The following is a 20977-nucleotide window of genomic DNA, read 5'->3' on the forward strand; positions in this document are numbered from 1 at the left end:
TTAATTTATTTGTTATTAAAATACCAGGCATACTCACCTCTAAGCTGTCTAGCCTGGGTTCGAATCCCGACTCAGCTATAAACTGTCAGTTCGGTGTTTCACAGGCAGGGTGATTCATCAATGTGTGTGCCGTTAAACTTGGAGACCTGTCTGCCAGCATGGGTTGGTGGATGCTAAAGATCCCATGGTGTCCTTCACAAAGAGTAGGCGAGTATCGGCGGCACCATGGCCAAATTCCAAATTTCTGCCCTAACTATGCGAATGTCAGGCCTGGCCAGGCTGGTTTGTGAAGACTCGGGCCAAGTTTCCTGCGGCCGACACCACAATGTGGGATAATAGTGGCCATTAAAGAAGAATAAGAATATAGCAGGCACAGTTAAACGCTTTCGTTTTGGGTTTTATTCCCTTTTGTTGTTTAGGTATGATATATTTGTTACAGGAGATTGAACGAGCTGGTGCTTTTCCTTAGCTCGATCGTGCCAGTTACCTTCCCAGTCCTCATGCCCAGGTTCTTTCTCGGTGTAAATATATAGACCTGCAGCATTCTGATTGCACTGACCTTGCAGTGATGTTTTCGAGAATAAAAAGTAGTTTTCTGAAAACGGAACCAAGCAGTTGTGATATTTGGCATTAGTCTTGCAAATGTTTTTAAGGGCCTTAAAAAGCTATACTTTACACTTCTCCAGAACCTGTGTGTGTGTGTGTGTGTGTGTGTGTGTGTGTGTGTGTGTGTGTGTGTGTGTGTGTGTGTGTGTGTGTGTGTGTGTGTGTGTGTGTGTGTGTGTGTGTGTGTGTGTGTGTGTGTGTGTGTGTGTGTGTGTGTGTGTGTGTGTGTGTGTGTGCGTGCAGCCATGTGAAAAAGTAAGTACACCCCATGTAAGGTTTTGACTTTTTCCAACATATTTCAACATACAGCTATTTGATCTTCATTTCAACAATATTGACAGATAAAGGTGACATAATATGACAAATATCATGAAACATTTACATTTTGTAGTCCATTGTATAATTTAAACAAACATAAATGCAAATTTCGCATGTGGAAAAAGTAAGTACACCCTTGGCTCTAATAGGTGGTATTGCCCCCTTTGGCAGAAACATCCTCAAGTAGGCGTTTCCTATAACTGTCTACCAGTCTCTGACATCGACTGGGAGAAATTTTTGCCCACTCCTCCATGCAGAATTCTTTCAGCTGTGCGATGTTTGAGGGGTTTCTTGCATGCACAGCTTGTTTCAAATCCCCCCACAACATCTCGATGTGATTTAGATCCGGGCTTTGACTTGGCCATTCCAGAACCCTCCATTTCTTTCTTTTCAGCCATTTCTTGGTGGATTTACTGGTATGTTTAGGGTCATTGTCATGTTGTAAGGTTCACATTCGGTTGAGCTTCAACTTTCCGACAGATGGCCTCACATTATCCTCAAGCACCCTCTGGTACAATGAAGAATTCATAGTGGATTCTATGATGGTGAGCTGCCCAGGCCCTGATGCAGCAAAGCTGCCCCAAACCCTAATATTTCCACCACCATGCTTTACAGTTGGTATCAGGTTCTTGTGGTCAAATGCTGTCTTTGGTTTTCGCCAAACATGTCTTCTGGTACTGTGGCCAAATAGCTCTACCTTTGACTCATCTGTCCAGAGCACATTGTTCCAGAAGTGCTGGTCTTTGCCTCGGTGTTCATTGGCAAACTGTAGTCTTGACCTGATGTTCTTTCTGGACAGCAAAGGTTTCCTCCTGGCACACCTCCCATGTAGATCAAATTTGTGCAGCCTCTTTCTAATGGTAGACTCATGCACTTTGACATCAACAGTGGCAAGAGCTACCTGTAGGTCCCATGATGACATTCTGGGGTGCTTAGAGACTTCTTTCAGCATCTTGCGGTCTGCCCTCGGGCTGAACTTGCTGGGGCAGCCTGGCCTGAACAAGTTGGCAGTTGTTTGGAATCTTCTCCACTTGTAGATGATCTTCCGGACAGTCGAATGATCGATTTCAAATTGTTTGGAGATCTTTTTAAATCCCTTCCCAGACTCGCAGGCATCTATAACCTTCTTTCTGAAGGCCTCAGAGCTCTTTTGACCTCGGCATGGTGACGCCGCACACTTCAACAACAAAGAGCAAACCAAACTAAATGTCTGAGATTTAAATAACACTTGTTCCTCCAAGATCATCTCTAATGATGCTCTAATCATTTGCACCTGAGCTGGTGCACCTCATTCTAATTTTGGGTGTTTGAAGTAGTGATAAATGTAGGGGTGTACTTACTTTTTCCACATGCAAAAATTGCATTTGTTTATTTAAATTATACAATGGACTACAAAATGTAAATGTTTCATGATATTTGTTATATTATATCACCTTTATCTATCAATATTGTTGAAATGAAGATCAAATCGCTGTATGTTGAAATATGTTGAAAAGGTCAAAACCTTACATGGGGTGTACTTACTTTTTCATGTGACTGTATATTGTCATTTGTCAAATTGTCAAAAATGTAGTGGTTTGAGAGGGTCATTAACCAGTGTGGCAGCTACATTCAAGTGTAAGGTGTGCACACAGGGAGCTGCAGATGGAGGAAATGTTGAGTTGGATCTTGGAGACAGCATGAAGCTCGAAGGTGTGAAAACATTTTGCTGAATGGAGAAGGTGGATCAGACTCGACAATGGTTGCTAGAGTGAGATGTGCATGGAAGAAGTTTCGGGAACTGAGTGGCGTGCTGATGAGGGGAGTGTCATTGAAGCTGAAGGAAAAGGTGTATGCTGCATGTGTGAGAAGTGTTATGATTTATGGGAGCGAGACATGGGTAATGAATGTAGAGCAGCAACGAAGGCTGGAAAGGGTGGAAATGCGAATGGTTCTGTGGATGTGTGGGGTATCGTTGAGAGAGAGGAAGACAAATGATGAATTGCGAAAGATGATGGGAATAGAGCCTGTGATTGATGCTGTTCCCAAAGGGGAGATGTAGAAAATAGGGCAAAATGGAGAAGATTGTTATGGGGCCCGCAAGGCTAACCCCCACTCTAGCAGGGAAAATGGCCTTAAAATGCCTGTTGGTTGTTGTTGGTATATATATTGTCATTTGCATGTTATGCTTTACATGTGCTGTATGTTGAATGAAAGTGATGAGTGGAAAAGTTTGTTGGTTGGTTGGTTATAGGTTTGTCATGCAGTGGAGAGAGATGACAGATACCTGTGTATGTAACAGACCCATAATCTGGTTAATTGTGTGCACCACGTGATGTTCAGTGGGGGCATATCACCCAAATGGGCTGCTTGTGTTTAGGCCTTTGTGTTATTGGTGTTTTTCCCCATCTCCCTTATTTGTCCATCTCCTCAGGTGTACTGCTTGTCACTACTTATCTAATCACCCCCCTTCACCCACCAATGCTATGTTCATTCGTACCAGGTCACCTTCACGAAGCGGAAGTTCGGCCTCATGAAGAAGGCCTATGAGCTGAGTGTATTGTGCGACTGCGAGATCGCTCTTATAATCTTCAACGGCTCAAACAAGCTCTTTCAGTACGCGAGCACAGACATGGACCGTGTACTTCTCAAATACACCGAGTACAACGAACCACACGAGTCACGTACCAACTCTGATATTATCGAGGTGGGTCTAAAGTGCTGTGCCCCTCTTTTGTTGCTCTAGTTTCATTTAAGGTTTGTTTTTATTTTAATTAATCATATTACAGTAACTCCCTCATTAACACTTTTTATTTATTTATTTTCCAGCATTTTGCTCTTTTTTTTCCCCTTTCTTCTCCCCCCCCCCCCACCCCCCCTTTACCCTCGCCCACGATTTTGCCTTCATTAATTGTTCATGACGACTTGTCGTTTATACGCTTTACCACAGCAAACCTGTGTTTGCACAAGCTTCTCTGTGAGCTTTGACAGATATCCACACTCTTTGGCTTGTGTTAACGGAGTTGCCGAGGCTGTTGACAAGGGGGCAGGAGCACGACGTGACGCTGACAGTTGTAACACATCAGCCTCTCATTGCCATGGAATGCTGGCACGCCTTGCCCAAATGAGACTTCTAGTGCGCAGCGAAAACAGTTTGGCTCTCGATGTTTTAATCTGGTGTCTTAAAGACTATTTTTATCTGTCTGTTCAGGATTAGCTTGTGGTGCATTGTGCCCACAACTTGTGCCATGGTGTTTCTAGCAAAGGAAATCATGGAAATTGCAAATTGCCATCTTTGACAGGTTGTTGTAATGGTTGGTCACACCAGGACGTAGTAAAGCAACTTTGGATCGATTCATCGTTCAAACTTCACAATTTGGATATTCTTTGATTCCTTTTTTCAATACTATTATTATTTTTGTTCATCACACTTTGTTCATTGGTCCACAAGCTTCCTGACAACAGCATGCGAGTCTTCTGAAATGTTAGACGTGGTCCTGACGTCGATGCATTTTGCTCATGAGGTTTTCTTTCGTGGAGAAGAAAATGTGGACACCACATTTGACTAGAATCTAGCAAATGTAGTGCGGGGCCAAATCTACCACTCCCATGATTCAACAGTCTTGTCATTGTATTTTTCTTGAGGTGTTATGTTTTGTGATCGAGGGTAATGTGATGTGGAAGAGCTGATCACTTCTTGTCACATTCAGAAGAGCTTGTATCATCAGGTGGTTATATAATATTACGTGACACTTGGGCCTGTTCTTCATGCTTGTGTGCACCATCATCAGGTGAAGAGCATTTTGGTGCTTTTCCATTGCATTGTCAGCAGAGAGCATGACTTGGCAATCAATGTTCTCCTTCTGAGAGCATTTAAAGCCGGCTGTCCCATTTGCAATTGAGGTGACGTGAATTTTTTTTCTAGGGGAGTGAAGGCGGTGGTGCCAGGAGTTGGGGGGGATTTGGGGGTGGGGGGAGGGGGTAGATCTCTTTTGTGTCTTGTAAAAGTATCTCCAAGGCCACCGAAACCTTGACAACTGATTACATAGGGACACGGATAATGAGTACATTGATTTAAGTACAGCATGATATGGATACAGTATTGGCATTACATGTCAAATTATCTGGTTATTAGTGAGGTACCCATGCTACGCACGGGTGGGAGGCCAGAAGCAAACAGACAATGCAGAAACAGCGAATGCTAAAGCATGAAACCAATAAATTCCACATTCCTGTAGCACCTTCAGTCGCACGTCAGACATGGACAGCAAGTTCATGAAGGACTTCCATGAAAAACGTACCCGTTCGCAAACAAACGGGTACGTTTGTTCCATACCCAGTCAATGGCGAATCTGCATATGGCGATCCGCGAATTTCATGCTTAGAACATAAAACCGGCACGGCATTCCGTCATTCACTTGAATTTGATATCTTTTTTTTTCATTCCAAACAGCATGACTCCAATCACAAACTAAATAACATTAATGTAAAAAATAAACTTTTAACAACATTCGTGACGTAAACAAATATTTAAATCCTAATGTGAAGTTCCGTAGGGTTGGGTGAATACAATTACGAATTCAAAATCGTAATTGTATTCACTCAATTTCAATCATCAATTGATACTTTAACAAAACGATTAACACGATTAACATTTAACGATGTAACATCACGATTGAATGACGGTTGTATTGGGATATTATCAATCCCGCGCATTGCCGTCATCTGTCCATGACAATTATGAACCTGCCGTGAATGCGGTTGTACCGCATTGTACCATTGTACCATTGTACCAATTGTACCATTCACGGCAGGTTCATAATTGTCATCAAAATCTAAACAGTATTTGTAGAATTTCAATAAAAGCCACATCACTGTTCATATCGGTAAATATTATTTCATCGTGTTTGGAAAAACTGGAAAATTGTAAAACTTGGAAAAATTGGGAAAACAATATAGCCTATTTTACTCCCAGGTGTCCCAGGAATACCCACCCAAAATATCGTTGCGATCCGTTGAGCCGTTTTTGCGGTACCTTCAAACGGACATTTGGTGAATTATAGTAAGATGCCTCAAATAAAAAAGAAAAGAAAGGAAGTGCTATCAATTCAAGTTTAACTTTTTGTTTTTATTTTGTTTTGTTTTTCATTGTATTTTTATTTATTTATTTTAAATCGTGATTTCCCCCGTACTAGTCTGTGTACAAATGTCCGGGAGAGTTGCACAGGTTTTCCTTGGTGGTTCATTCAACAAATGTATGACTCACCAGTCAGGATGTTGTTTCCACCATAATCTTCTGTCAGGACAATCTAAATCCTTGAAATGGATTCATATTGGATGCTGCAAAGTGTCTCTAATAGTAAGGGAGCTTAGGAATTGGTTACCTTGCATTATTGCATTGGTATTTTGGCCAAATTCTCTGATTGGGCCTAATGTAGAATCAAGCACTTTATCTTGTCAACTCCTTTCATGAACTACATCTGCTATGGTGGCCCCATGAAGCTGCATGATTTTATTTATTTATTTTGTATGCAAAGTCGAGGCTCATGTAAGAGCTAACACATAAAACATAAAAAGATAAACAAACACACATGAAACACATAATAAAGGGAGCAGGAGACACACTACTAGGACTTTCAGGAAAAAAATTTGTGATCTCATACTACCATTCCCCCGTCCCTTCCAATAAACTGGACCTGGAATATTAGCCTGGAATAGCGTGACTGTGACCTGAGCTTTGGCATTGCAAAACAACCACTCCAACTTTGGTCCTGTGGTAGAGATGGCACACCGCATCTCACGCCAGCATCTGAATGGTAGAGACGTGGTAGATGGAACACAGGGTTGTTTTTGTGGTGACATCATTTGGAGGAAACTTGTGTACAGAGAGAATATGAAAAATATTGATCTGAAGTGGTTAGTGTTGCCTCAATGCTACCGCTATATACAATTGTATGATAAGAAAAACCGCCCTCCTGAACTCCCTTTTACTGTCACAGCCCTACTTACCCAAGGTTGGAAACCCCAGCAGGAAACTCGATCTATTTCACCGATACATCATATTTCATTTGACAAGGATGATATTTAGCCTGTTAAATATTCTTCCTGTAACCCTAACCCTTGTAATTATTTCTTTCGAAAGAAGTTTGACTTACGATCCGATAAATTTGTTCACAAAACCTGACAGCTCGGTATTGAAATTGATAAACTGACTAATCTTTTTGGGATTTGCAGACATTGCGAAGAAAAGGCCTAAATGGCTGCGATAGTCCAGAGGTGGATGGAGATGAGGGGCAACTGGTCCAGTCACCACGCGTGGATGAACGATATCGGAAGATTAATGAAGAGTTTGAGTTGATGATGCGGCGCCAGGCATTGGGGGTAAATGGACATTTGAAAACCTTTTGCTTGTTTTTATTCATTCATGATCATCACATAATTTAGCACACCTAATCACAGGTAACACTGCATTTTTCTCATGCCAGTCAGAGCATTACTCCATAAAGCCTATCCCATACTGATGTGCTGAACGTCACCTTCTCTGGCTTCATACCATTATTGCCTCATCATGGTCCATTCTTCTTTGACTAGATTAGCAAGAGCTGTCTCAACTCTGCTTACGTTTTCACCTTGACACACTTCTTCATTACCTCCGCCACCAAAGGTGGACGGAGGTTATGTTTTCACCCCTGCCTGACTATGTTTGTTTGTGAAGAAGATATCTCAAAGTTATGGATGGATTCGGACGAAATTTGGCAGAGAGGTAGTGTGTGTTACAAGGACCAAATGATTAGATTTTGGTGAAAATCCGGATTCGGCGACTAGAATTTTAAAGTGATTCTTCAGCATTGGGAGATAGGGCCAAAAACGATACATAGCAGGATATCTCAAAAAGTTGTGGACGGATTTGGAAGAAACTTGGTGGAGAGGTTGGGTGTCTGAAAAGGACGATTCTATTCGATTTTGAGCAAGATATGGATTCGAATGTGTTATTTAATTTAATTTAATTTTTTTTTTTTTTTTTTTGTATACAAGATCGAGGCTCGTGAAAGAGCGAACATTAATCACACAGAAAGACAAACCGACACATCAAACATATAACATCGGGAGCGGTAGACAAGATGGGGAGAGAGGGGGAAGGACACAAACACAACATTTGAGCTTCGTCGGGACACAATATACGTACAACACCATAAATAAATACAGTTTTAACGAAAATACAAATGGGAACAATCACTTAACTTCGATTTCAAATCGTTCGCGATGCGGCAAAGGCCTTGCTCGCGACACGGCAAACAGACGATCAATTTATGAAAGATAAACACCGAGAAATTTTTTCACCATTGGGAGATCTGGCCAAAAACATATCTCAAAAACATATCATAGCAGGATATCTCAAAAGGTTGTGGATGGATTTGGACGAAACTTGGTGGACCGGTTGTGTGCGTGACAGGGAAGAATGAATTCAATTTTGGTGAAGATCCGGATCCGGCTAGTATAATTTTTAAAGAGATTCTTCACCATTGGGAGATGGGGCCAAAAACGATACAAAGCAGGATATCTCAAAGTTGTGGATGGAATATTTTGCTTAAATGTGATTCTGTATTGTTATTTTCTGGTCTACTCGGACACAAAACAAACTGTTCACCTGGTGTATTATTTATTTATTTCGGTTGGTGGAAGCCTCACATCACTCTCTCTGAAATTGCAGGCCACAGAACCCTTGAACAGCTACCAGATGGCCTCATCAGCTCCTGCCTCACACTCTGGGGCCTTGCCTTATGGAATGACAGCGGGGGGAATGGGAGTTTTTTGTGGCCATGTGGGACCATCACATTCTCAGAGGCATTCCATTTCGCCCTCTGGTGTACCTCAGCGGCCAGCAAGCACTGGGAATGCGAGTAAGGCCGTGACAAGTAATTTGGTCAGGTGGCAGAATTTATAAAGCGTTTAAAAAAAATGCGCTTTTAAGTGAAATGCAGTAATTCTTCTTCTTCCTTTTTCTTCCTTCTTCTTCTTTTTCTTCTTCCTTGTTTTTCTTCTTTTTAACACTTGCAGATTTTAACAAACTGGCAGAATTCAATCCAACTAAATACATTTTGATTTCAAATTAGCCCCTTTTCTCATGGGTCTTAGGCATGCTGCTGGAAAGAGGCATGGAGGTGATCTCTTCAAACAGGGAGAGTCCAGTTGGTAATGAACATCCTCTTCTTCTGCATGCAGCACCTGGTTGGGTGCATCATTTCTGTGCATGGCTATAGCATTGATGTCTTTACCCTGTAGATTATCGCACTAATTTGCAATTTCCCATTGTAATAACACATGGCTGTGCCACTGATGCAGTGCCCCTGTAAATTATGGCAGTAATTTACAATTTTTCGGCATCCAACGACACGATGACCTACTCATTCCGAAAGGTACACAATGGGATCTTTAATGTTTAAAAGTGAATGATAGGAGGTTTGAGAGCAAGATTAGCATTGTCAAGGTGTATGCCATCCTTGGTGACATCACTTGTCACAAAGGATGGCGTACACCTTCATGCAAATCCCTGCATGCGAAACACCAAGACCAGTTTAAAGTCGGGACAAAGATGGAAATCGGACATGAAAGGTCAAAGTAGAGTGCATGAACTACCTGGCCAACCACAGCCTTTCATCCAACCTATTAACCCATACTGTGAAGTCTTCTAACATTTATAATATGACCAAGTCCCAATTTGTTTGCTCAATCATGGTGTTTCACGAGTTTTGCATCTATTCATAACCGACAAGCACTTTTGTGTGAAATTTAAGGTTGAAAAACTACTTTAAACCTTCAAACATTTTGTCATATATATATATATATATATATATATATATATATATATATATATATATATATATATATATATGTGACAATATCACCGGTGACAGATAACCAAACTGCTTTAATTCCAAAGCGACCAGCTGAATATATAGCGGTTATTTTTGGCACGCGTGGGATAGAAGAGATGCGAGGTATTTATCTCACGAGTGTCATTTTCGCAAAGGTGTCGACGCAAATGTAAACATTAATTTTTGGATTCCTCATGCTCTGAATATTCCAAAAATGTATAGTTTTGCTGATCTACCAAAATTTTGAACGAAATTATATTTAACATAGTGAACCTGACTAGTACATATATGGGCAATTGGGGGTCTGAATGAAACCCTTTATTAGGCTTCCAGTGAGGTTCCCACTGGAACCCTATTGTTCTTGTAAGGATTATTATTATTATTATTATTATTCTCACACATTTTGCGGAGACTTTCCGAGAAAATCGTTATTGCTAGCTCTATGAAACTTTAACTCATCATAGATACCAATGTAACTTAGTGCATCATGAATTTTGTTTTTGCCATTGCCTATGACATCATAAACTTTAAACATCTTCTCCAGAACCGCTAAACGGATGAACGTGAAATTTAAAAAATATGATCGCCTAGCCATGGGGATAAACGTTTGCCGAAAAGAACGTCATCGGTCACGTGGTTTGGCGGCCATATTGGATTTTAAAATATAACTTTAAAACTTGCTTCTCCGAAACCACTTATCTGATATGAAACTTGAAACGCATGTTTATATTCAAACGGGGGGGGGGGGGGGGGGGGGAATATTTGCAAACTATAAGTCATGTGGTTTGGCTGCCGTCTTGAATTAAAGGAAAAAATTAAATAATATTTTCTGGAGTACCTCTTCAAATCAATGCAAAATGTCATACATATGATCAACTACTGATGTGGGGGGGGGGGGGGGGGGGGGAATAAATAAACAAATCTCCTTCAATACCCTTAGATATTTATGGCACCAAAGCTTTATCTTCTTTCATCAAATCAGACCACATAATGTTGCATCACAACTAATGTCGGCAGACTGACCACTCGGTTATGACAGTTTATAGCTGGGTTGGAATTCGAACCAAGGTTGGACAGCTTAGAGGCAAGCGTGCGTACCTCTAGGCCATCCTGCTAGCCCTCACCACATGGTACTAAATAATAATTAATCATACATTTTCTTAAAATACAGTTTTATCAAAATGGTGGTTCGAGACTAAACCGATCTGAGTTTTTCTCAAATAAATTGTGAGCGAATGTTGAAGTTTTGTTTATCTGGTATAATGTGCGTCTTTCATTTATCACTTATTTTGGAGTCTCAAATGGTTAGCATCATGTTAAAACTTGATGTGACGGTAAATTTGGTGATAACGTCACACCACTGTTCTTAACGTGGATTTCGTTCTTTTCTAAACGGGATTAACCCTCGTCCTTGATAAATTACTATCGTTCACCAAGCGCATCACAACAGAGGGGCCATTAAAACTGTCTCTCCTGTTTGCATTTCCATGTCGATGTAAGCTTCCTATTATTTTGCAAAAATGTAGGTCATGTTGTACTAATGCTCAAATTAATGTCTGGGCTCGGAGTCACATTTTCCAGATCTTTACGCTCTCCTGAAACGGTTTCCATATTGCAATCTCAAAGGAAACGTGATCCAAGCCCATACCCCACCACAATTCCCTCCAATTCCACTCAAAAACCCCCAACAGTCAAATGCAATGGATTTAATAAACACGTGATGATTTTATTTTTTATTTTTTGCTAAAATCAACAATGATGTTGGCTGTTGGTGGCTGTTTGTGATGTTTATCAAAGAGCCATCCAGGGGTTTTGTTTGTTTCTTACTCGGTGAAACACATTGGCACATTTTACAGCAACACAATAATTGTGTGGAAGGGCATTCTTGCAGTTAATGTTAAAAAATTGCACTTGATAACCTGCATGAAGGTCATTCCTTCAAAGGATTCTCGGTTCCGCTATTAATTACATCTGCACCAGCTTTTAATGATGGAAGGAAGTTTGGCTTTCTGACCGGCAGTTGTTCACGCTCTTTGAAAGCACGGCCGCAGAATCTTTAATTGGACTGAAATTTGGATTTGCTTTGGCAACTAGCAACGGACCGGATATTTTCAGCTCGGAAGGATGGAACAGGAAGTGTCCTAAACTCGAGACATCCGTACTATGCTCACTCGCTCTGTCGAACTACCACGTGATGGCTAACTGATGGCTTTTGTGAGAAATGATGACATAGTTATCTCCGCCATCTAAGATGGACGGGGGTTGTTTTCATGTTTGTCAACAGGATGTCTCAAAGTTGTGGACGGATTTGGACGAAATTGAAATTGATTAAAAAAAAAAATTTTTTGGTGATTCTTCACCATTGAGAGATGGGGTCAAAAATTATATACAACATGATATCTCAAAAAGTTGTGGACGAGTTATGACAAAACGTGGTGGATGAGTTGCTTAGGCGACAACAAGCCGGTTCGATTTTGGTTCAGGTCCGGGTCCAGATCCGGCCTGTCAGTGGGATACAAACCGTAAACTGGCAGGCAGTCAAATTCAAATTGGCCATGGAGTGGCAGTGGGAATCCTGTAACGGCTCCCAGGATTGAAACACCACATGACAAATGTGTATAAATTAGACTTTCCTCGTGTAAAGCAGATTCAGTGCAAAAATGAGGAATTTTTTATTTTATATTTTATAAATCCGAGAAGATTTAATTTGGTTGGAGGTGAACACAAGACTGTAGAGGGTTTGTGAAATTGGTGCTGTTGATAATAGTGGTTGAGTTTGAAAGCTGAAACGAATTCAAAAGTGAATGTGAAGCCTCTCCAGTTTTGACCTTTGCTTTCTGAACAACAGTCAGTAGAGATCTTACTACTTGCGTTGCTGTAAATACAGGTATGAGTGATTGTTATCAAACTGGTCCTTGGTAGAGGTAGCCAAATGGGCATTTGACCACAATCGATGGGATGAGCAAAGCTGGAGACGGTGGGATGAGCAAAGCTGGAGACTGTGGGATGGGCAAAGCTGGAGACTGTGGGATGAGCAAAGCTGGAGACGGTGGGATGAGCAAAGCTGGAGACGGTGGGATGAGCAAAGCTGGAGACTGTGGGATGAGTGAAGCTGGAGACTGTGGGATGAGCGAAGCTGGAGACTGTGGGATGAGCAAAGCTGGAGATAGTGGGATGAGCGAAGCTGGAGACGGTGGGATGAGCAAAGCTGGAGACGGTGGGATGAGCAAAGCTGGAGACTGTGGGATGAGCGAAGCTGGAGACTGTGGGATGAGCAAAGCTGGAGATAGTGGGATGAGCGAAGCTGGAGACTGTGGGATGAGCAAAGCTGGAGACTGTGGGATGAGCGAAGCTGGAGACTGTGGGATGAGCGAAGCTGGAGACGGTGGGATGAGCGAAGCTGGAGACGGTGGGATGAGCAAAGCTGGAGACTGTGGGATGAGCAAAGCTGGAGATAGTGGGATGAGCGAAGCTGGAGACTGGGATGAGCAAAGCTGGAGATAGTGGGATGAGCGAAGCTGGAGACGTGCTTTTTACAGAAAATCCAGGTTCGAGTTGTTCGGCAACAATAACTGACTTGGATGGGGGAGCGAATAGTAACGTAGTTAACAATGTACAAGATCTACAGTGAAGTGTAGTGGAGAATCGCTGCAATTATGGGCCTACATGTCGACCACAGGTATTGGTGATCCACACAAGTTACGGTACCTCACTATTTGCCGAGTACATGCAGATTTTTATTCCCCTCCGGGAACATAACACATTCCATGGGGATTCAACTTCCAGTCGGACAATGATCCTCAGCACACACTAAAATGTGGTGAAAGGACATCTTATTGCAGTAAATAGCCCCAAGGAACTCTCACAGCAATAGCTTGTCTTTATTTTCACGATATATATTAGAAATTCCCCCCACGACGTGTACTTGCTTGAAACATTGCTTTCCCTTGGTCTGTGCAACAATCGGGTTAATTTAATGAAAACTGCTTCCGATCGCTCTTCTCCTTTCTCCCTTTTTTTTTTTTTTTGGGATGGGGCCTAGTTGAGTTACGAGTTATATACCTGATCATGGTATTCACTCTGCATTTGTCGATTTGTTTTGCTTTTTCAGGGAATGGTTTCCAATCGCCGGGCCACACCCCCTCATCCCATATTCAAGGCCACCTTGTCAAATCTAGTCCACCTCTTATGCCAGGCCCCAACGATGCACAATGCATGTCCAAGGTGCATGGATCACTGCAACATCTTCAAATGCAAGCTGCTAGCAAGCAATGCACGATGCCTTCCATGGTGAGACTTTATTTAAATGGCACTTTTAGATATATTTTTTGGTATAAATTACAAGACGTTGCGATGAAAACATTTGAATTGTTTGGGGCCCGACAGCGTATTTTCAGGTAGTTTAATTACCTCTACCAGCATTTCAGAATACTTCTGCGATAAACCAACTGAATACCAATTGCATTATGCATATGAATATATGAATGAATGAATGATCGTTTTAAGGCCATTTTCCCCGCTAGAGCGGGGGTTAGCCTTGCGGGCCCCATGACAATCATGGTTCCCTGCTTGAGGCAATGTTTTTATGGCCGGATGCCCTTCCTGACACCAACCCTTAGTCGCCTCTTAGGATGCGCAGGGATACGGTGTACCTATTCTAAATCGGGGTACACACGGGAATTGCATTATGCATGCTGTTGATAAAACTTCTGCTAGCAATACCACTGTCTGAGGTATTACTTCTTTGTTTGTATGTAGCATCACTGGCTGTGTGCAGCTGTACCACTGAAGCAATTCACCCTGTAGGTTAGGGCAGGAGTTTGGCCATGGTGCTGGTGATAGCTCGCCTACTCTTCGCGAAGGACGCCATGGGATCTTTAACATTCACCAATAAATGCTGTCAGACGGGCCGCCCATTTAACATCCATCTGAGGGACGGCAGACATGGATCTGAGGGACGCCTTTACCTGTCAAACACCATGATGTCAATTTATAGCTGGGTCGGGATTCAAACCCAGGCTAGATAGCTTAGAGGTGAGTGTGTACCTCTTGCCCATCTCGTCAGCCCCCAAAATTGCTGTAAGAAAGCCTTATGGGCATCGAGGTAGATCGTAGAAAATGACCTCTGCCATCAGTGATTACAGCAAAAGTTACGAAACCCATGATCAGCATATTTCTCATGATGTTAAATATCTTCCAGGGCAAAAGTCCCTATTCAGCTCTCCTCTGTGATGGTGTGGCTCAAGCAAGTTTCCCTGGCATGAAGTGGCTATTAATTACACATGTGCTATCAAAATTAGCATCCTGGGTTGTCGCTCGCATTATCAGTTCTCTACCTTTTCTTTTTTGGGTGCGATTTCTCTTTGCCAATGTTGGGTTTAAACACTGTTGAAAATTTTGCATTCATTTGTGGAAGCATGTATTTTATGCATGTTTGTATAAGGAACAAAGTGAAGATGGACAAAATGCAGTTTAGATTTATGCCAGGAAGAGGAACGACAGACGCGCTTTTTATTGTAAGGCAGTTGCAGGAGAAGTACATGGAGAAGAGGAAGAAGTTGTTTCTTGTGTTTGTTGATCTGGAGAAAGCATTCGATAACTTTTCCATGCGAAGTATTGACGTGGGCATTGAGGAAGTTAGGAGTGGAGGAATGGTTGATCAGAGTAGTGATGGAAATGTACAAAAGAGCACGCACAGCTGTAAGGACGAAGGACGGGAACAGTGGTGAGTTTGAGGTGAAGGTAGGAGTGCATAAGGGGTCGGTACTAAGTCCACTACTATTTGTAGCTGTGATGGAGGTGCTGGCTCGGAACGTAAAGGAGGGTTTACCGTGGGAGTTATTGTATGCAGATGATCTGGTGTTGATTGCAGAAAGTATGGATGGACTGAAGGAGAAGATGAACAAGTGGAAGGAATGTATGGAGACAAAAGGTCTGAAGGTGAATATTGGAAAGACGAAGGTGATGGCAAGTGGTAAAGTATGTGGTGAGGTGGAAAGAACTGGGAAGTGGCCCTGTGCTGTGTGCAGGAAGGGTGTCAGTGAACTCCATTCAATGTACAATGTGCGCTGAGTGGGTTCATCAAAAATGTAGTGGTTTGAGAGGGTCATTAACCAGTGTGGCAGCTACATTCAAATGTAAGGTGTGCATAGAGGGCGCTGCAGATGGAGGAAATGTTGAGTTGGATCTTGGTTGTGTAAAGGATGCTGCATCAACGGCGGTAAACTTCTGGAAAAAAAATTAAATGTATAATGTAACCTTCACAATCTTTATTTTATTTCAATTGAATTACATATTTGAACACTGGAGAACACAACTCTCCTTTTTGGCACTTTCAAAATACTTCCGTTTAGCAGTACTTGAGCAGAGTAACGATGAGGAAAAATATGAAATCATCATTCACACCATGCCCCGAGGGCAGAATAACTATTTGAGATTCTGAACATTATGGCAGCGCATAGTACTGTGTGGTTACCAGCACACCTGCTATATGTGGTAAACAGACGTAGATCATGCTCGGAAACACAAAGCAAGAGTTTAAAAGACTTGCCGTGTCCCTTTTCTCAAGACTGCACAGGGTAAGGTGTTCAATGAACTCTCTCATTCTTAAAAGTTTGCGTTTGTCTTTCCGTCAGCTTCAAGTCAGACATCTGACATGCTAATGCCGACCTGTATTTTGATTGACAATTCTTTAACGGCACAAATTTTCACGAATTTAATAAAATATCAATCAAAGGAGTGACATTTGCAATTATATATAGTCTGTGTACACTCAAAACTCTATCGGGTGATAAATCTGCTTGTTTATTTCTTTTATTACAGAGCTCTTGACTTTGGCTTGAGAGCATTCCATGCAGGTTTCACGCCGATAGCTCCAAGCAATGTTACGGGCTTGTATCTGTACGGCGAACTTTAGCAAAACAATTTGCTAAGTCAACGATGTTTATGTTGCCGTGGTCTTCTCAGAAACATTCAACTTAACTGAATATTGATAACCCGCTCTCACCTTCGGAGCATAATCGAGTTGTATTCGGAGTGCTGCGTCAATCTCTGAGAATCTCCTTCGGCGATGTTGAATCCCCGTGTAAATTTTGAGCATAAACTTAAAATCACGATACTTTTGAACATTACTCCACCAATAAAATTGCAATCGATGTGGTACAAATAAACAATCAAAAGTGATTCATTTCACAAGCCTCCTGTCCTTTAAGGAGAAATAAATGGTGCATGGACACCTGTCATCTCGCACCTCAACAATAATAATAATAATAATAATGCATTTATTTTATATAGCGCTTTTCAGGAAGCCCAAAGACGCTTTGACAGAGTGCAAAACATAACGCATAGCAAAACATAAAGACAATTGCAAAAAAAGAAGAATCAATAGGGAAATATTCAAAGCACAAAGGAGGGAGAAGGAGAGGAGATAGTCAGGGGTTAGATGCTGTGGGTTAAATGTTGAATGCAGTGTTGAACAGGTGGGTCTTGAGTGATGTTTTGAATGTGGTGAGTGAGGAGGAGTCTCTGATGGTGTGAGGTAGCGAGTTCCAGAGGGTGGGAGCAGCGATGGAGAAGGCCCTGTCCCCCCAGGATCTAAATTTGGTCCGGATGGGGGGGGTCAGGAGGTTGGTACCAGCAGAGCGGAGGTTGCGGGTGGGAGTGTGTCTGGAGAGGAGGTCAGCCAGGTAGGATGGGGCCAGGTTATGGAGGGCTTTGTAGGTCAAGAGGAGGATTTTGTACTGGATTCTCTGGGATATGGGGAGCCAGTGAAGCTTGTAAAGGACGGGGGTGATGTGGTCACGGGTCCGGGAATGGGTGAGTAGACGGGCAGCGGAGTTCTGAATGTATTGGAGTTTATTGGTGATTGTTGAGGGTGAACCATAAAGGAGGCTATTGCAGTAGTCCAGACGGGAAGTGATGAAGGCGTGGATGAGGGTTTCTGCAGTGACACTTCTCAATGGTGCAAGGTGTAAATTGCGGTGGGAAGTGAGTCCTGATGACGTCATTGCATTCTAACGGTGAGGCCTCCATTTCCTCCAGGGAGATATAGATGGAGACTGTTGTTGTAATTTGAAGTTTGTACCAAATTCTGTGGTTCATCGGGAATGATTAAAAAGCAATGGTAAAACAGATTTGTAAAAGCACATTTTGTCGGTTAAAATTTTTTATGTTGGACTATTGCACTTTGTGAATTGTTGGACTGATGAATTATTGTTGTAAGAACTTTTAATATGTGAAATTTTTAATTGCTCCGTTTCATTACAAACTTGCTGCTGCTCAAGGAATCCTTTTTTGTTTAAGATTCCGTACATCTCTTGCATTGCCTTGAACCTTGGATTGAAGAAGAGTCCAGTTGGCCAAAGACTAGTTGCTAATTATCCAAAGCATTTTGGTTATCTTATTTTTCCACCTTTGTGTCCACCCATCATGCTCGCAATCTCCTACAGAGCCAGCACCTCGGATCAACCCAGACGATGGCTGCCCCAAACGTCTCATCTTCAACTCTGGCGTCTTACCCAATGCACCTCAACTCGACACACCACAATGGTGAGAAAAGCTTTCAAACTGAAGTGGCAGAATTCCTTGCAACTGAGCAGCTATTGTAGGTTGAGGAGGGAAGAGTAAGACGAAGAATCGGAGGATCCTGAGCTGATGTAGGCCTTGTGGAACTCTGGGTGGTGTTGAGACTGTAGACAAAGATTACCTTGTGCTGTGTGGGCAAGCTCACAATTTTAATTATTTTTAAATTCCTGGTAGTAGTTTATTTCATCTTTAATAAATCTATCTATAATTCCACTAATCTCTGTCTGTGTGTGTGTATGCGACCGCTGTTTCTCGACAACTACCGGTCCGATATACTTGAAACTTGCCAGGTATATTGCTGGGGACCCGAGGATGTGCCTTTTCAAGGTTTCATATTAATCGGACAAGTAGTTACCGAGCTATGTCCAAAAAACGATTCAACCAATCAGAGAGCAGCGAGCTATCACGTGTGCCGAACGTGCCGAACAGACTCTGCCTCGGACGGCACATTTGAGAGCGTATTCATTTATTTCACGTTGGCAAACTATGTTGGCGTTAAACTATGTTTTAAAACTAATTAAAACTACTTTGCGATTCATCGTAACTGCGATTCGTAACTGCCGTTCGCTTTGGCTTTGCGAATGAACCAAACCATTTCATGTAAATAGAGGGGGGGGGATTGTCACCGTACTCGCAAGCCGTTCGCTTTGGACCAAACCATTTCATGTAAATAGAGGGGGGGGATATAATTTTAGATATATACACAAAGAATTAAGTTAAGCACCCCCCCCGTTTTTTTACAACCTCGCACATTACAAGTTTGTTGTCGTCAAAACAGTGTAATATACCCATGATATTGCTATATTTTCTGGAGACGTGATTTTATGGTCACATAAAAACATAACAATCATGCCGTTTTCAATATTTTATTCTGAATAATTTAAGGTGAAATTTTTTGGGAATTTTAGGCATATTTTCACCTCAATTTAAGTATGGAGCTATAGGTCCATCACGGACAGTGTGGATGACGTTTATGTTTTCTAACGTACAGTCATTGTTCTGAGAAGACCTCTAGCGATCTTTGCGTCAATAACGTGTGTAGGACCCACGTGATCGGATCACTGACTCAACCCTACGTCTCATAGACCCTGTAAGCCGTCGTATGCGTTGCTGTGGCAGGTTGAACCCCCTCGAGCACGTTTGGGACATGTTGGGACGACAAATTGCGAAGATGGTCCCTCCAATAGCCAATCTGGATGAATTGGAACGTGCATTACATCGGGAATGGAACAACCTGCCACAGCAACGCATACGACGGCTTACAGGGTCTATGAGACGTAGGGTTGAGTCAGTGATCCGATCACGTGGGTCCTACACACGTTATTGACGCAAGGATCGCTAGAGGTCTTCTCAGAACAATGACTGTACGTTAGAAAACATAAACGTCATCCACACTGTCCGTGATGGACCTATAGCTCCATACTTAAATTGAGGTGAAAATATGCCTAAAATTCCCAAAAAATTTCACCTTAAATTATTCAGAATAAAATATTGAAAACGGCATGATTGTTATGTTTTTATGTGACCATAATATCACTTCTCCAGAAAATATAGCAATATCATGGGTATATTACACTGTTTTGACGACAACAAACTTGTAATGTGCGAGGTTGTAAAAAAACGGGGGGGGTGCTTAACTTAATTCTTTGTGTATAGATATAGTACGGGCATGCCCTAGTTAAAATAAATAGCATACAGTGACATCATTTAAAATATATTAACCATAAATCTCGCATTTAGTTTTATGCTACTATTAATCTTGGTGCCTCCACCTGTCTGCATTGAGGTAGTTGCTGTTGCTGATCACTCCGTTCATACCTTCAACAATCTTTTCTTTTTCTCCCAACCACCGCCCACTGGGTTGTATCCTGACCACTTCCTCCTCTCTTCATAAACGGTCCCAAATATTTTGACATCTTCTTGCACAAGCGGAGCGTGAATTGCTCGAATGCCTGCTGTCTTGAACAACCTTCTGTAAATGAAGGAATCCACCTACCGACACCCTCCTATACCTTCCCTCCTTCCCACGAGCCATCCTGAACAACCCACAATGTGCTCCAAGTGTGTTTGCAGTTCTATAACCAGTACATCACTTCCACCGACGTCATTACAGCCATTTCTATATATTCCCGTTGAGAATTAGTACGTCAGATGTCATCCATTTGGTTAAAATTATTTTGTAGCTATTTGGGGCATTGGGAAATTAAAATAAATAAATAGGAATTCATCCTTTGGCCATGAAGATCCCACAGTGTCCGTCGTGAGGAGTAGACGAGTTGTCGCCGGCACTGAAAAAAATTGCAAATTATTTCCCAAATCTGCTCCAGTTGACCATTGGGCCAGGCCAGCTCGTGAACGACTTGAGGCAAACTTCCCCATTGGTGGACCCCACAAGATGGGAATAGTTGAAGTTCCAGTAGTCAATTGTCAAGAATTATCACCGGATTAGGCTTTCCTGTAGTTTAAAGCATGGGTAACATTTTATTGGCTCTGACATTATCCCTGGTGTTGGGCTAGCGGCTAGGGTGCCGGCTTAGGATCCTAGGATCCTGGGTTCGAATCCCGGTCAATCGCTGAATTAACGCCAGGGGGGTTGACTCAGCCTGTCATCCTTC

The 20977-nt window shown here is 42.1% G+C and overlaps 1 protein-coding gene across 2 annotated transcripts in view; it reads left to right on the plus strand.

The window, feature by feature from the left end:
• The window catches only part of LOC137434431 (myocyte-specific enhancer factor 2C-like), a 102019-nt gene that overhangs the window by 62625 nt on the left and 18417 nt on the right, over nucleotides 1-20977 (plus strand). The window contains exons 3-8 of one of the 2 annotated variants that reach the window (XM_078785520.1): nucleotides 3407-3610; nucleotides 7138-7284; nucleotides 8615-8804; nucleotides 9040-9096; nucleotides 13891-14069; nucleotides 18227-18326. In XM_078785520.1, the coding sequence (XP_078641646.1) occupies nucleotides 3407-3610; nucleotides 7138-7284; nucleotides 8615-8804; nucleotides 9040-9096; nucleotides 13891-14069; nucleotides 18227-18326 (877 nt within the window). The remainder of the gene's footprint in view (nucleotides 1-3406; nucleotides 3611-7137; nucleotides 7285-8614; nucleotides 8805-9039; nucleotides 9097-13890; nucleotides 14070-18226; nucleotides 18327-20977) is intronic. The other variant, XM_078785521.1, reaches the window with a different exon arrangement.

Source organism: Myxine glutinosa, chromosome 10 (assembly GCF_964187855.1).
Source record: "Myxine glutinosa chromosome 10, kmMyxGlut1.1, whole genome shotgun sequence".
NCBI classification, from domain to species: Eukaryota; Metazoa; Chordata; class Myxini; order Myxiniformes; family Myxinidae; genus Myxine; species Myxine glutinosa.